Source organism: Miniopterus natalensis, chromosome 8 (assembly GCF_054644295.1).
Source record: "Miniopterus natalensis isolate mMinNat1 chromosome 8, mMinNat1.hap1, whole genome shotgun sequence".
NCBI lineage: Eukaryota > Metazoa > Chordata > Mammalia > Chiroptera > Miniopteridae > Miniopterus > Miniopterus natalensis.
This window is the reverse complement of record NC_142088.1, coordinates 79,517,240-79,532,704: the sequence shown is the minus strand read 5'-3', so window position 1 is coordinate 79,532,704 and position 15,465 is coordinate 79,517,240. Positions and strand designations below refer to the sequence as shown.

Sequence of the window (15,465 nt, the reverse complement as noted above, 5' to 3'; positions counted from 1 at the left end):
TCCACTCAAAGATGATGTACTCACTAACCCATACTTATGGGCGGAGACGCCTGTTGCCACAGGATTATAGCATATTTTATGGAAGTACTAACAAGGTGTTGTCTTGAACCCCAAAGCACCTAGGTTAGCATTACTGTTCCTACAATAAAATACTCACAAAATGCTCTGCTCAAGTGGCTCAGTGGTGGAGCATCAACCTAGGATCCAGGAGATCAAGGTTTGATTCCTGGTCAAGGCACATGGCCTGATTGCCAGCTCGATCCCCAATGCGGAGCATTCAAGAGGCAGCCAATCAATGATTCTCTCATCATTGATGTTTCAACTCTCTCTCTCCCTCTCCTTTCCTCTCTCTGAAGTCAATAAAGACTTAAAAAAATACTCACAAAATATATTATAGAGATTAATTAAAAGAAATTATAATGTTAATAAATTAAGTAATTAATTAAAAAATTTGTAAAATGCCAAAGAAGCACACCATGATGGTTGAGGGTCACACAAGGTTATCCATAATGCCTTGGTCTCAAAAGTCATATAAAATCTGCAGACTTTCATCTGCTTTTGCCCTTCCCCTGCCCCATGCCTTGGGGACAATGTTGACTTTTCTTAAAGATTCAGCTTCAACCCTTTTCCCAACATCACTCGGCCATGGGACAAGCAGTGTTCACACACCTCAGAGATGGTAAGCGGTCTGGATAAATGGCATGTACACAGTGTCTCTTGTTCCTAAATCAGTTCCAAATAATTCATATGTTTTCATTCACACACTATATATTTTCTTTTCCCTTCTAAAATAATTTTTATTAAATTGAGAGTGTATAAAATAACATTTATCAATTATGTGGAAGACATGAATAATAAAAATGAATCTATATGCTCTCCACCTCAATTTAGGAAAAATAACATTGTCAGCATGTGAGAATCTGCCTGTGGGCCCCTCTCCAATCCTACTCAACCCCAGTCCAACGAGGAGGAAGACTTACATCTCCAGTTTCACAGGAGAAAAAAAGTCCCCATTTCAGGAAGGTGAAACCAATGCGTTGCAACCTTAGGATCATAGGCAGGGAAGTGGACCTCACCCTAAGCCAGAGATCTTCCTTGAACCTCCCGTGCGTCACATGGCGCTGTAGATCTTGGAGATAGGCTCCTGTGTGCATTCGGGATAATTCCAAATTCCAGTAATAAAATCCCCAAAAAGGGTTTGGATGGAGTTTCCTTTGGAATTTCAATGGTGGACATTTAGCCCTTGCTTGGTAACTTAAAGTTTGATTTGGCTAAACCTTGATATATATTGTAATAGTGATCGGCAGAGTGTAGGTAGAAATCACTTGTATTTTTTCTAAATTTTCCAAGATTATAAGATGGGTCAAGAGACTGAGAGCAAATTAATAAAATGGACTGAAGTGAACTAGGTCACTTCTGCAGAATGGTGATAAGGTAGAAAAGCTAGTAGGCATTGGACAGATCTAGTGCCACACCCAGCTCCATGACCTTGGCCCGATTCCTTAAAAGCCCCTTATAAAACCAGGGTTATAATACTTGACTCATAATTAGTATTAGGGAGAGCCTATGAGTTAATTTATGTAAGTCATTCATCCCAGTGGTCCTTCCTCAAAGTTCAGTAGATGCTGTGCTATTGTAATGATAGCAGTTATAGCAAATGAAAGGGAATACACTGGCCTACACTGCAATACACTGTGTTATAGGAAGGGAAGCTCTGTCCATAGAATGGCCTCACTGATTACCTCCCTTGTCATTGCCTGTCATCACTTTTTTCTCTGCCCTGGGGCTGGGACAGCTTTGTCAGTCTCCAGCTGTGTGCTCCCTCTAAGGCTATTTAAGGCCCCAGAGGTCTGTGTTGGGCCAGTAGGGGCAGTTACATGAAATAGTAAATGGAGAGAAAGCTAGAAGAGAAAGGCCCAGTGTTGCAAGGATTTGCTGATGCAAGTGTGGCTCACTGACTACAGAACAGGAGACTTGGGAGCTGGACCCTGAATAAGACTCTGCACTCGATCAAGACGCCCCTGTGATTCACCCTCTCCATAAGGTTAAGAGGAACTATTCCAGGGCGTACCCCAGGATATCAAAAGCGGGTACCTGGCCATCCTCAGCGGCAGAAGACACAAGGGTCTAGAATGGGGTGAAGTAGAGCAGGGAAATGATCAGAGGAGGAATTCCACCAGGTTCACCTCTTGTAAGGCACACACACAGCAGGAAAAAAATACTACCTTGGCAAATATCAATAGATATCAAACATGAGCGAATGACTACATATTTTCAACTTCTCAGTACTCATGTAGGCTCAGTCTAAGTCTCCCTGACAAATGTAATATTTAGTATCTGATAGCATGCATTCCCATTTTCCTAGTACACTTAGGAATGCCTTCCTCACACATTATCTGAAGAGCTAGACTCTGTGACCCGCTCACCAAAATTCTGTTTGAAGCTCTCAAACCAATGCTATGCATTAAAGGATTTATTTCTTCATTCTGTCTTCTCTTCCAAGGCTTGACTCCTAACCACTGGAGGTGGAACTAAAGCTGACAGCGAATTGAAAATCCTCTGCCTTCTTGCCCGGAGGAAATGCTTGGCAGGAGATTTCCAGGCTGTGCTGCCATCAAAGCTAAACTTAACCTTGTTCAGGAAAAGAACCCTTTGCTTTCAAACCAACTCCTTGTCAGGCCCGTTCAACTTGCAAAGTACAATGTTAGGGGGGAATGAAGAAAAATAGCAATGAATGCATTTCAGTTGGAGGTTATGGAGACTTGAAATGATGACTTCTCCTGTTTTACAATGACATTAAATTTAAATATCTTGGTTCACGCGCAGTTACCACTCCCTTCATCTCCATTAATCTTTGCTCACAGTTTTGAAATATACCACTTCTGTCTTCAGCAATGAAATGAAATTTCCCCGAGGTAATAATTGCTTTCCAGTATGTCTTTCCTCATGTTATTTGATTGTTAAAGATTTCCTCCAAAATGGGAGATATTTAGCGAACACAGTACAATGTATTTCCCTGCTATGTTTAATCTGTTCTTGCATAATTTGAAGGGTTGGGTATGGGAAAAATAGGAATTGAACCCATCTGACCATGACGGATTTGCAAACTCTGAATACAACTCAAGCTTTATTGATGCTTTTAAATTATGGCACCAAATACCTGGACATGTCCATATAACATTTATAGCATTTTATGTCTTCATAGCCACAGCTAGCGTTTGCTTAAGAATCACAGTTAAATTCAGGATGAGCAAAAAGAGCATTTTACAGTGAAAGTAGAACATGCTGAAGCATTTTGCCTGGAACAGACTTTTATTTTTAGCCTGTCCCCAAAAAATCATTATCTGGAGGCCTGAAATGTCTCAAAAAATCATTACATTTGAGTGCTGCTAGGTCATTTTATAGAGTCCCGTGGGAACACACTTGCTGTCAGACAGGGAAGCTCTCTGGACACACAAACAATGGGTGGTGTGGACAGTCTGCCAGAGGCCAGCCCTCCCTTGTGCTTCAGAGAGACATCCTCTCGTGTACAGAGCTATAACAAACGGCAACCACAGCTTCACCCAGTAAATTATACCCAGGATTTTTTTTTATGAGTTATATAAAAGGTAGCATTTCCATACCTGAAATTCGATGATGTGAAGATCTCAGAATAGTTAATAATATTTATAAATATTATTTTATAAATAATTATAAAATAATCAATAATATTTATCTGCATGCAATAAGCTTAGGTCTTTTTTCTAGTGACATTTTTGGATAAATTTACATGAGTAATAGCATACAAAAGAATGCCAGAAACAAAGGGTAGGATTTGGGATTTGGCCCTGCACTCTCCCTGATCCACTCCCTTCAGTGAGAACAGTCTTTTTAGAAGAGACTAAATGCATAAGGCAGAACCATCCATCATCCATTAAAGGGAACCAGCTGGTTATGGGGACCACCCAGGCCAGTTTATGGGCCACCCCTGCCTAGTTCCCCTTCCAAAACACAGAAAGACAGGCCCAGAGAGGCCTCATGAAATATTAAGGGGGTTGATCATTAAGGGATCATTAAAAATTAAGGGAGCTGAATTCGTTTCACTTGACAAGGTTAGGATTCAAATTTATGCACTCTCTAAACATCATTTCCTTACTCAAAAATCTTTACAGAGGCCTGTTGGATAATCGCAATGCTGTAGTTACCATTAACTGAGCCCATTCTGTGTGCCAAGCACCATTCTCTCTGCTGGTGGTTCATAACAATCTTCATTTGTCACTGTCCCCTGTAGAGAACAGGCACCATCAGCCCCATTTTCCAGGATGGAAACTGCAGCACAGAGAAGGGAATGGATTTGCCCAAATTTGCCAAGTCAGCCAACAGAACAACCGAATGTCCAAACAGTGACGGCGCCGCCGCTGTGGCCTTCCCATTCCACCTGCGCGGTCACCGTCCTTGGCCTTACAGCCAGGCTGCCCTCATGCTCCCAGGCTTGCCCTCAGCCCCCTCAGAGCCGCGTTTCTTTACCCGCAGAGGGGGGGCGCCTGAGGCTGGAACAGTCCTGGAGGGCAGGTGCCTTTGCCTCTCAGGCCGCGCTCGGGGACATCGATCACTGTGTCCTTGTCATCTCAGACACCATGGCTGCCCTACCTGCCTGAGAGGCTTTTTCTAAAGATCAGTAAAGAAGGTATTTAGATAAAACACATGTGTAAAAACAGTGATTATCTCATCAAAGCTGTCTCCAAATGCTCCGTCTTGATTTCACTCCCTTCTGTGACTAGGGGCGAACGGGCCTCCTTGCAGCGGCCGACATCTCGGAGTCGGGAAGCCGCCCGACCCTCCCAGGGGTCTAACGCCAGCTGAGGCCTGTCCCCCGTCTTCCTAGAGTTCTACTCAGACCATTATTGAGCGGCTGCTCTGTGATCGCCGCTGTGAGGGGCAGTAACAATCCGAAGTGCGATGTGGTCCCCAGCTCTGGGAGAGCTAGAGGTCCAGGGTGCGCCACAGCACCCAGGCCAGACCCTCCCCGGGCGGGCCTCCTGGGAGGGGGAGCAGAAAAGCCCCCTGGGGAGGCCCGGCGGCCTCGGCAGCCCTGCACGGCGCCCAAGAGTCGGCGGGTGGGCAGGAGGACCCGAGGCGGGGGCACTCGCATGCGGGCAAAGGCGATGGCACAGAGGGGATGCAGCAGGCCCGGAAGGCCGCGACTAATGGGCTGGTCTGAGCACAGACGGGGAAATGAGGAGCGTCAGCAGGGAAGAAATAACCGAAAAACAACCACGGAGGAGTATGCAGAAGTGAGGAACTAGAATTTCCTTCGGAGGCACGAGGGGCTCCCTACTCCGGGCCCTGTGACGTTGCTTTATTCCTGAATATAGCGCCTGTGGCCGTGCTATGTATGAACACCCACCGCTCTCTGGGCAGGTGCGGCTGGGTCCCTTCGCAGCTGCATGGGCTTGCCGTCTTCCACGCGCCCGTGCACAGAGCTCAGTCCCGTGACAACACTCACAGTACCTAAAAGGGGCGCCAGGAGGTAGCTATAACTCAGAAATCACTGTCATGTGGGGCCTTCATCACCTCTGTTTTGCTTGACTTTAATTTTTCAATTTAGAAAAATGATGTGAAGCTTCTCCAGGCTCTAGCATAACATAATAGAGAGTCTTTCAAACCAGACAGCTGAGGGTGTTCTCCGTTCTTACCTCCCTTTCCATTCACCCGGCAATGATGATTCTTATATAACTAGATCTCCTCACCTTCTCTCCATCCCAAATGCCATCCTTTGGTCCCAGCCTTTTTGTTTTTTTCTTTTACTCTTTCTAAAGGCCTTGATTGGGTAGACCTTCCACTAACTTTCACCCTCACTACCCAACCTCCACCTTCCCACAGACGTTTACCACACACACGCCTGCCCCTTTCTCCACAATGAAATCAGACAAAGCCCTAAAATACAAATTGGTGTGACTTTCTCACCCAGAGCAGCGTTTCTCAACATTTTAAGGTTAAAATCTAAAAACACAACCATGGCAGGCCCTATTTTAATATGTCAGTATTCTTTAAGTAAATCAAATATAAGTCTAGACAAAGCTCCAAGCAGCCTCACCCCTTGCCATGTGCGTCTGTCCCCCTTCAGACAGCCCGTCCGTCTGTGCAGCAGACCAGCCTGATGCCTGGAACACTGTGCTCCAGAACTGTTTACTGAATACAAGAAAAACTGTGATAAAACGGAGAAAGTGTGCTGTGCTTGGTCTTGGAGCTTGTTATGCGCAAGCAGAACAGCTCTGGGTACAGAATTATCCTATGAACGCTGAAGAGCTGATAAAGAAGCTGTTTACACCATGTGGAGGGCAAAGTCTAAAAGGCACAGCAGAAGACACCAGAAATGTCACTTTCCAAAGGCATCAGCTAGAACTAGAGGTGATGAGCTTGAATCTGAGAAGAAAGAATGACAGAAAACAGGAAAATTAACATATGTCCAGTTATGTGCCAATCATCAGGTTAAATGTTTTAAATGTATTGTCTTTTTATTCTCATAACCAGCCTATAATTAGTTATTATCCCTATTACACATAGAGAAGGCTGAGATTAAATAACTTTCAAAAGACATATGATTAGTAAGCTGCAGATTCACGATCTGAATTCACACTGGGCTCAAACCCAAAGTGTGGGCTCTTTCCAAATATACTATAGCCTTCATCTGGTCCAGAAACACACACACACAGCCAGATTAGAATACTGAAAGACTACTGTTTCTGTCTTTGGGTTGGCTTTAGTTTTTCATCTATAAATACCAATAAAGGCTGGTATTTGTTCAAATTATCAGCATATGTTTGTCTCATCCCTCATAAATGGTTGGTGTTCACCTCAATGGGCTGTGCTATCAGCCAGTCCCCAATTCATAGTTATCTTTTTAATTAGGCTTTTTTTTTTTTCTAAATTCCAATGAGCAGATTGATGACACCCAGAGATTGTAGTGTTTCCTTTGGGAACTTTACACCTAGACCTATGAAAGAGGAAGTGGGTTTATGGATACATGTGGACTGACTGAGCTGCACTTTAAGAGCATAGCTTTTTGAGTGATCAGGGTTTTCTGTGTAATTTAGCTCCACTCAATGCAGGGCCATGGTTAGCTGTTGGAAGTTCAGCTCCAGTGTGTTAAAAAGAATAAATAGATACCTGCTGAGGAAGACAAGGCTCTGGAAAAGATTCTCAACTCAGATGAGCGCTGAGATGACAGAAGCTATTTTTACAATTATTCACTTGTCTCCTTTCCTACATTTCAATATTCCATTCATAATTATTTAAGCAATATGCTTTTTTAAAATTTATCTTTATTGCTGAAAGTATTACAGATACCCCCTTTTTCCCCCCTTTGATCCCTTCCACCCGGCATCAGCCCCCAGCCCCAGGCCTTCACCACAATGTCTGTGTCCATGGGCTATGCATATATGCATATAAGGTCTTTGGTTAATCTCTCCCCTTCCCTTCCCTTTCCTCTGAGATTCTTCAGTCTGTTTCATGCTTCTATGTTTCTGGATCTATTTTGTTTGATAGTGACAGTTTATTTTATTCAGTAGATTCCACATATGAGTGAGATCATGTGACACTTGTCTTTCTCTGACTGGTTTATTTCACTTAGCATAATACTCTCCAGGAATTTCTTAAAGTAAAAGAGTCATCTCTACTTTTAACTTTCAAAAACTTTATCTTATTTCATATTTTCCAAATCTTAACATTCTGTACATCCATTTCTTCCATTTATTTAGCTTTGCTCAAAAAGCAAGTAAATCCTAAAACTGACTTAACATTGTGCTTTTTAATTATGTTGATGGATGGGGATGGGAAGAGGGACACCAGGGTGCATAAAAAAAATGTTAAATTTAGCGAAAATTTTTAAATAGGTAAAATTTTATTTTTTCAAACATTTAATTTTTTCTTATCAGTTTCTTCTAACACCATCCAAAGTAACTTAGCCACCACTCTCACCTGCTCATATTCCAGAAATTTCAAATTATTTTTATTTATTGACTCTTACCTTTTCTACCATGAAAAATTTCTTGTCTTCTAGCTAATCCAGTTAAGCTATGAAGGCATGTTCATAATCCTAAAGGTTTAGTAGCTTTAGCATATTTGTGTTCAGACACTGTCTGAGTGGTGTTTTTTCTGGGGGTGAGCATGCTCCTAGCCTCTGATTGAAGTTGATTCTAACAACAGGCCCCTCATTTCTGACCTCTGCTTGTTGGACCTCACTCTGACTGACAAGCCTGTTATCCTATCAATGACACCCTGGCCTTAAGCTCTGCTTGGATGTGTTGTATGCTAATAAGTCACATTGTTCTTTTAGCTTCATGATGGCACCTCTGGAAGTCTAATGTAGGGCTGACGTCCCTAGTAAGTTTTTGGGAAAGAAACATCTGAAAAGCAGGGGGTTAGAAAGGACGGTCTAATGAGAGTAAAGCTCAGTGGTAAACTGAAGGCATATGATATTCGAAAAGCCTGAACTAAGATCAGGTAGTGAGGGTGAAAAAAAAGTAAGTGTAAATCTGAGAGACGGTTCTAAACAACACTCCAAGGTAGGACTTATATCTTTTACCCTTTAATTTGAAAAAAATATTTATTGAACATACACATAGTCCTAGATACTAACTACAAGAGTAAAAAAATCCTTAATCAACATGATGATTTATATTCCCCAGATAATTAGCACATTGTATACTTCACTTAAAAGAAGTTTAAGAAACATTCATTAAATTAGATTGTCATTGATGAATTAGATTTAAATAGAAAAATAAATAAATATTTCTAGCCTGAGAATTTTAAAAAAAGTATCACCAGAGGCAGGATGGGGAGACAGGCTGTGGGATGGGGTGGTTAATCTGAGAGAAAAGTAATTTAGGAGTGTGTTTGGAGCCATTGAGTCTGGGCTTTTTGTGTCACATCCATGGTCAGGTGTTCTTGAAAATCGAAGAAAGAAAGAACTAAACTCACAATGGTAGTCAAACAGGAGACTGACCCTGCCATCATTCCAGGGATTTGAAGCAGATTTTCAGACAGAGGATGTACAAATAGTTACAGGGACTTTGGTTAAAAGCCCTGTGTAGACCCTGACTGGAGTGGAAAGTGGAAAAGGAACTTTTATTTTCCTGCTCCATATAATACAGGTGATGGGCTCCCCCTGCCCTGCTGCAGTGACCGCTGAGAGCTAGACAGGGCTCTGCACCACTACTGGACTTATCCGGTCCAATTATGATGCCACTAGAAGCACAGGTCATTTCTGCCACATCAAATCTTTCCTAAAATCTCACATAAGATTGTTTAAAAGGCCTGGAAATATTCCCACAGCCCTAATCCTTAGGCAGAACCAACTCAGCTTTTGGGCGCTGCACCCCCTCTGTCCATCCCCTGTCAGTGGGTGGAGGGCATTGGGGGGCGGGGTGTCCATCTCCACTATGTTTGAGAAATTTGCCACAATTGCTTCCATTATCTTTAAAACCTGATAGAAGTCCTGACACCTAGAATGTGCTCAGTTAAAGACTGTTGGCTGAATAAATGAACAATAACCCCTGGCATGTCCAACTGAGGAATCTGAAACACAGATGAAGGGAGAAGGAGCTGGGACCCCTGCACCCCAAGTCACAGGGTTTTTATTCACAACTGTTCATAAACATAAAGTGCTTTTAAAAATATCTGGGTTAACTTTACCCCAAAGTCGACACTAGGCTTCTAGAGCTCAGAGGTTGCATCTGTGACTTTAATTCCACTTAATAAAAGCCTAGTGTGCCGCCTGAATTTGGAGATGACCTCGGGATTGAGAAGATTTAACCTTCTTTTCATGTCTCATTGAGAGAGCCGTATTTCTTACTCTGCTCAAGAGAATGTAATTTATCTTTTAGGATTTCATGGTGGAAAACGGGGACAGGGTCATATTCAAGAGTCATATTAAAGCATTTGTTTTTGTAGTTTGCTAAGTGAAATTATAAGTAACACGAGGACAAAAAATAAGTGAAGCTAAAAGCATGAGTTGTCACTTCTAACACTGTTGCAGGCACTACACAAAATGCATGTTTTATGTCCTTTGTGAAAAGTGGACCATTACACTTGCAATGCTAAGAGTAACTTTATTTCTCCTATAAATACAAGTCAGTCTTTTAGGCTCTAAATCCCCATATACAGATAATCTATTGTGGCAATGAAGTCCATGTTTGCAATTTAACTTCAGGACCATGTGTAGATCTACTAGTATTTTAATAATAATTAAAAAAATAGATGTTGGCAACAAAAATGTTACTTTAAGTATAATCATTTTAAAGAGTCAATGATAATTTTTAAGAAGCTGTGTAAATATCCTATTTACTCAGAATTTTTTTTGTGCTTTAATTTTTAATTAATGTGATAGAAGGCCTTAGTATTTAACTGTACATTAGAGTAGAACAAATTATTCCTAGTTATTTAGATTGAAAATATCAAATATCATGCTTGATTTGAATATCCATATAAATATTAGGAAGAAAACAATAAGTTACTTTTCTTTTTCTCTTTTTACTTTTTTTTTCTTTTTTTTTTTTAAAAAAAACATATCTTTATTGATTTCAGAGAGAGGAAAGGAGAGGGAGAGAGGAAGATAGAAACATCAATGATGAGAGAGTCATTGATGAAGCCCGCAACCTGGGCATGTGCCCTGACCAGGAATTGAACCCCGATCTCCTGGATCCTAAGTCGATGCTCAACCACTGAGCCACGCCCAGCTGGGCTACTTTTTTTCCTTTCTTCCTTCCTTTAGTTATTTGTTTTTGTTTGTTTGGTCAGTTGGGTTTTTGGTGGGTAAGAGAGAGTTAAAAGAAGAGATCAGCAAAGCAAGAAAAATAGAGAAGAATTTCAAATTCTTTTGAAAACTATACACTGTTTTGTTATCCCCAAAATAAGACTTTATCTTTCTTTTGCAGAAAAAAATAGTCAAACCGTTAAAACAAACCTTGTGAAGAAGGCATAACTAATGGCTACCAAGCTTATGCACAGGCGGCAGGCAGCTCTGAGCCAGTGGTCACCACCTGGAGGGAGGAAACCAGAATTTTGGTCCATGCTAGTCCACTAATCAACTGGATAATCCTGGGCAGTCCTTCTATCTCTCTAAACTCTGAGATTCTCATTCGCAATGTGAAGGGCTTGAATTCCACAATTTCAGAGGTTCCTTCTCGTAATTTTTTAAAATTATTATTCATTAATGGACAGCTGACATATTAGTTTCAGGTATACAACATTGTAATTTGACATTTGTATCCATTACTCTGTGCTCATCACATTAAGTCTAGTACCATCTGCTGGTATCCTCTTAGTCTATGAACCTAAGGCTAAGGCATTTTCAAATAGGACTGGGCTTGTCCAAAAGCTACAGAATGGGAGTAGATGAGGTGCTCCCATCACACCCAAAGGCCTGGATCTTTATCTGCCTGGGGGCAGGTGGGGCAGGAGGTGGCCTTTGTTATCAAGGAAACCAGCAAAGATGGCAGGAAAGTTGTGAATTGGGTTAGCATTCTTTAAATAGCCTTGTAACTTCATCTGCTTTTGCAACAAATCTTTTAGAAAAAAGGTCCATGAATGGGCTTTTTAAAAGCATAGTTTGAAAATATTCTCCTATGCTAATGCATTATGTATTTGTGAAGTGTGGTTCATTTTTGGAAAATGATCCTTGGGAAAATCGTTATGGTCTGTCTCAGGTTATGCGTTGAATTGGAAACCGAAGTTTTAGTCCCTAGGTATTTTTTTCCTGAACTTCAATCATCTCTCTCCCTACCCAAATTTCCTCACCCTTTCCCTCCCCTCACATAAATACAGATAAACATCCAGGCACACTTTTAGAGGAGCTGACTGATGAACTTAGCTTTGTGCAGACACACTGTCAGAGGCTGAGGTGGGAGTGGAGACTAAAATGTGATGACAACCTGGAATTGATTATTTAAAGCCTGCAGGTGGAGCAGATGGGGCTTTGATTCCCTGCTTCCCAGCCATGTGTTTGGTGCGATGTTGGCCCAGGCTCCCCAGGGCTGCCAATCACGGAGGGGGAAGTGGTAGCTTTTGATTGCAGCAGATTTACAGACGGTTCATACGCTGCCTCCTGTTCTCATTCTGTGCTTTTTTCTTAAAGGGGGGTGGGGGGTGGGTCCTATCTGTTCTCTTTCCACTGTAAAATGATTCTACGGCCGCGTGCGGGAGAGACGACTCCCTGCGAGAATGGAGATAGTGCTTGGTGCATTTGAGTGTTACCTGGAGTCACCAAGACAACGGAATAATCAGCCTAGAAGGGGCATCTTCTACTTCGGGCCCTCCTGAGGCTTTCCACTACCCACACTGTCCCATCATGAATTAAGAACAAAGTGAAAACGACAAACAAATCATCGTTCTCATTTAAGCTAGCCCATCTCTTTTCTGCTTTAAGAATAAGATGTCTAAAAATAATGGGCGCTTTGGGATTTAGAATGGTGATATGGACACTTTATTAATTCCCAATGACTATGGGTAATTTAATTAGAGGGCTGGCCTATTCTCAGTTTAGGTGACATCAAGTGTGTGTAAGTGACGTGGAGTTGACAGAGGGAACTGCCTGTTGGCTGGAACCAGGAGACCTTTCTCCTGATCTGAAATTTCCCCACTCTTATCCATTTTAGGAATAAGAGAGCGAATTATCAGACCTGGTCTCCGACAGCCACTGCTCCGATGCACGGGGCCCATGAGGAAAGGTGTCCTGAGGGACCTGCTCTGGATCCTTCCCTTAGCACAGGTTGTTTCAAAGGATTTACTGGCTTCCAAAGGGGAAATATTGATGCCACAAACTTAGATCTGGGTAAGGGTGTTTCAGAGGAAGAAATGGGCAGTGGGCAGTGGCAGCTGGTGTTGGAAACTCCCCCTGTGCCAGCGCCTTGTGAACGAGGGGGCTGCCCAGGGCTCGAGGAGGCAGAAGAGAGCTGGTTGTCTGGATAGTGAGGTGCCTGTTTCACCGGCTTGGGCTTGGATGTGACTTTGTTGAAACTCTCCTAAACTTTCTCATCAGTTTATTTACTTCTCTACATCTCTATATTTCTCAATAGTCTAGGAACTTCTTGAGTTATGACACTTCATTTTACTCAGATCTATTCTCAATCCCTAACCAAGTTCAAACATAAAGTAAGCTCTTATAAGTGCTTGTTGGACTGAATTACATTGAAATGATTGGATCACTTCTAGTTCTACTTAGGGGAAAATAGGGTAAGGATCATAATACTAAAAAATGTTAACAGTGACACATAAGAGATGCTAAGAACGTAATGAAAAAGCTAGAGCAGTTTTATACATGTTATATGCTTAAAGAAACATAGAAATGCTATAATAAATATGATATTTTACCTTCAAAAGGTCTTGAGTTTGCTTGTGGGAGTATTGTGAAGGGTTGTCAGTTATGGGCAGGTGGTGGGAGCAGTGCTATTTGAAGTCAGAGGGTAACTGTGGCTACACATGGGAATGGGACACTTCATGGTGTCTGTCATGTGTGCTGGTGTGCGCGTGTGCATGGAGCTTTCCTGGGGCTCAGTTCCAATTCTCTGCATTCACGTACTGTTTTCTGATGGCAAAACAGGTGTACGCAAATACAAGATTTGCATTATGTTTAAGTTGTTTCCCAATGTATAAATAGTGTAAAAGATTTGCTTCTCCAAACAAGTGCCTTGGGGGTGGGGGGCTTCCCTCAGCTGCCTTTAGGCCCAGAGAGAAGTGCCCGGCTTCCCTCTCTGTTCAGGAATGGCCCTGTCTGCTGAGGCCCTTGTTGTGGTTTCCCCCTCTCTCCTTGGTGAGGATCTGGCTCTGTCTTGTGTTTGTCAAAGACCTCAAAATATTTTTCAAATATTTGTGTTGGGGAAAAACTCCAAATATGCTTTGCCAGTTGATTTTTTAAACACATTTAACAAACAGACAAATTAATCCTTATGTTTCTCACTAATTTTCCTGCAATTAGATGAAATACCACTCCCTCAGAATTTTCTGGACAATCAGCCTCATAATGCTATGTGCCTTTTATTTAAAAATGCCAAATCAATTCTTTATGAGAGCCTTTAATGCCATGAAATTTACCTTTAAACTGAATAACACATTTCGAATTTGTTTTGGCTAAAGTATGTCTAGATTTCAGGAAGGAAGTTTTGCACTGTTATGTGAGTGCTTTTCTTCCTTCACTCACCATATCATTCTTTCAGTAAGACTTTATGAAAAGCCTATGTGTACCAGATACTTTGCTAAGGCTCCACAAAGAGCAAGCCACTTGTTGGAAGATATGCACAAGTGGATAAAAAACTACTTAACTTTAGATGACCAGTATGCTATGTAGAGCAGCATTCTCTACATGAGTGGGTGGTCAGGGCATAAGAGTCAATCTGGCAGAACACAGCTGTGTTGTCAAGAACACACCTTCCCATTGTGGCTGCATCAAAGACACTGTAGAAAGCATACTTACCAAAATTAGAGGAGGCTGGAAGGGTGCTTACTGAAATGGATATCACATTAAAGATTGTATAGGACCAGGACCATTCTCTATTACTTTGTGCAACAGAAATAAATTATTAAAACTAGAAACTCAATTTTCAAAGACTTTCACACAACTGGGAGTGAGATATTCTTAATTATTCTGTCCCTCTAGATACAATTATTACAAGGGGCTTTAGGGCCTGAATATCGAGAGTAGCTCGACAATGTTTCTTCCTTTAATATTCTTCCTTCTTATGGAATAAGCTCAATAGCTGCAACTTGAGGCTTTGCTCAAGCAGTGATTCAAGGAATGGGTGGAGAGTTTGGCTTTTCAGTGAGGCAAATCTGGGTGAGCATTCTGGCCACGCTGTTTTCTAGCCTTGTGATCTTGGACAAAATAACATCTCTGAACTTCAGTTTCCCTGCCTGTTAAGGAAATCCATGAATGTTCCTCAAGGTTGTTGTGAGGAGAAGGTGAAATAGCACATGGAAACAAGGAGTGTTGGCCTTGTTCAGAGCAGGTGTTAGTAAGTGATGAGCAATGCCATCTCGCTAATAGCAGTTGCTCTTTCTCTCCTGTTGTTTCAGACAACTGTGATGACCCACTAGCTTCCCTGCTTTCTCCAATGGCATTTTCCAGTTCCTCAGACCTCACTGGAACGCACAGCCCAGCTCAGCTCAACCGGAGAGTTGGTGAGTAGGGTGACTGATTTTCTAAAGCACAGTGCTCAGCAAGCATGCCCTGGGTACATGGAGGAAAGCACACCTCCATGCAGAGATCCTGGACAAGAGCAGTGCTCAGCGGGAGAGGGGCCACAGTGGGATGAAGCACGTCTCCCAGCACAAAATGGATATTCCAGTTATGCTGATTCTTGTTCCCCCAACCCACATATTCCTCCTTGATTATCATGAGAGGCCTTTGAGAAAGTATTAAAAAACCTTGCTTTATTTTTAATGTTTCCATGTGTGTTACACAAATAGCTACCAAAATATATTATTATTACT

General features: G+C 42.0%; 1 protein-coding gene across 1 annotated transcript in view; it reads left to right on the top strand.

Moving 5' to 3' along the window:
- CNTNAP5 (contactin associated protein family member 5) overlaps positions 1–15,465 on the top strand; it is a 724,101-nt gene that overhangs the window by 145,957 nt on the left and 562,679 nt on the right. The window contains exon 2 of the mRNA XM_087819922.1: positions 15,049–15,153. Coding sequence (XP_087676048.1) covers positions 15,049–15,153 — 105 coding nt within the window. The remainder of the gene's footprint in view (positions 1–15,048; positions 15,154–15,465) is intronic.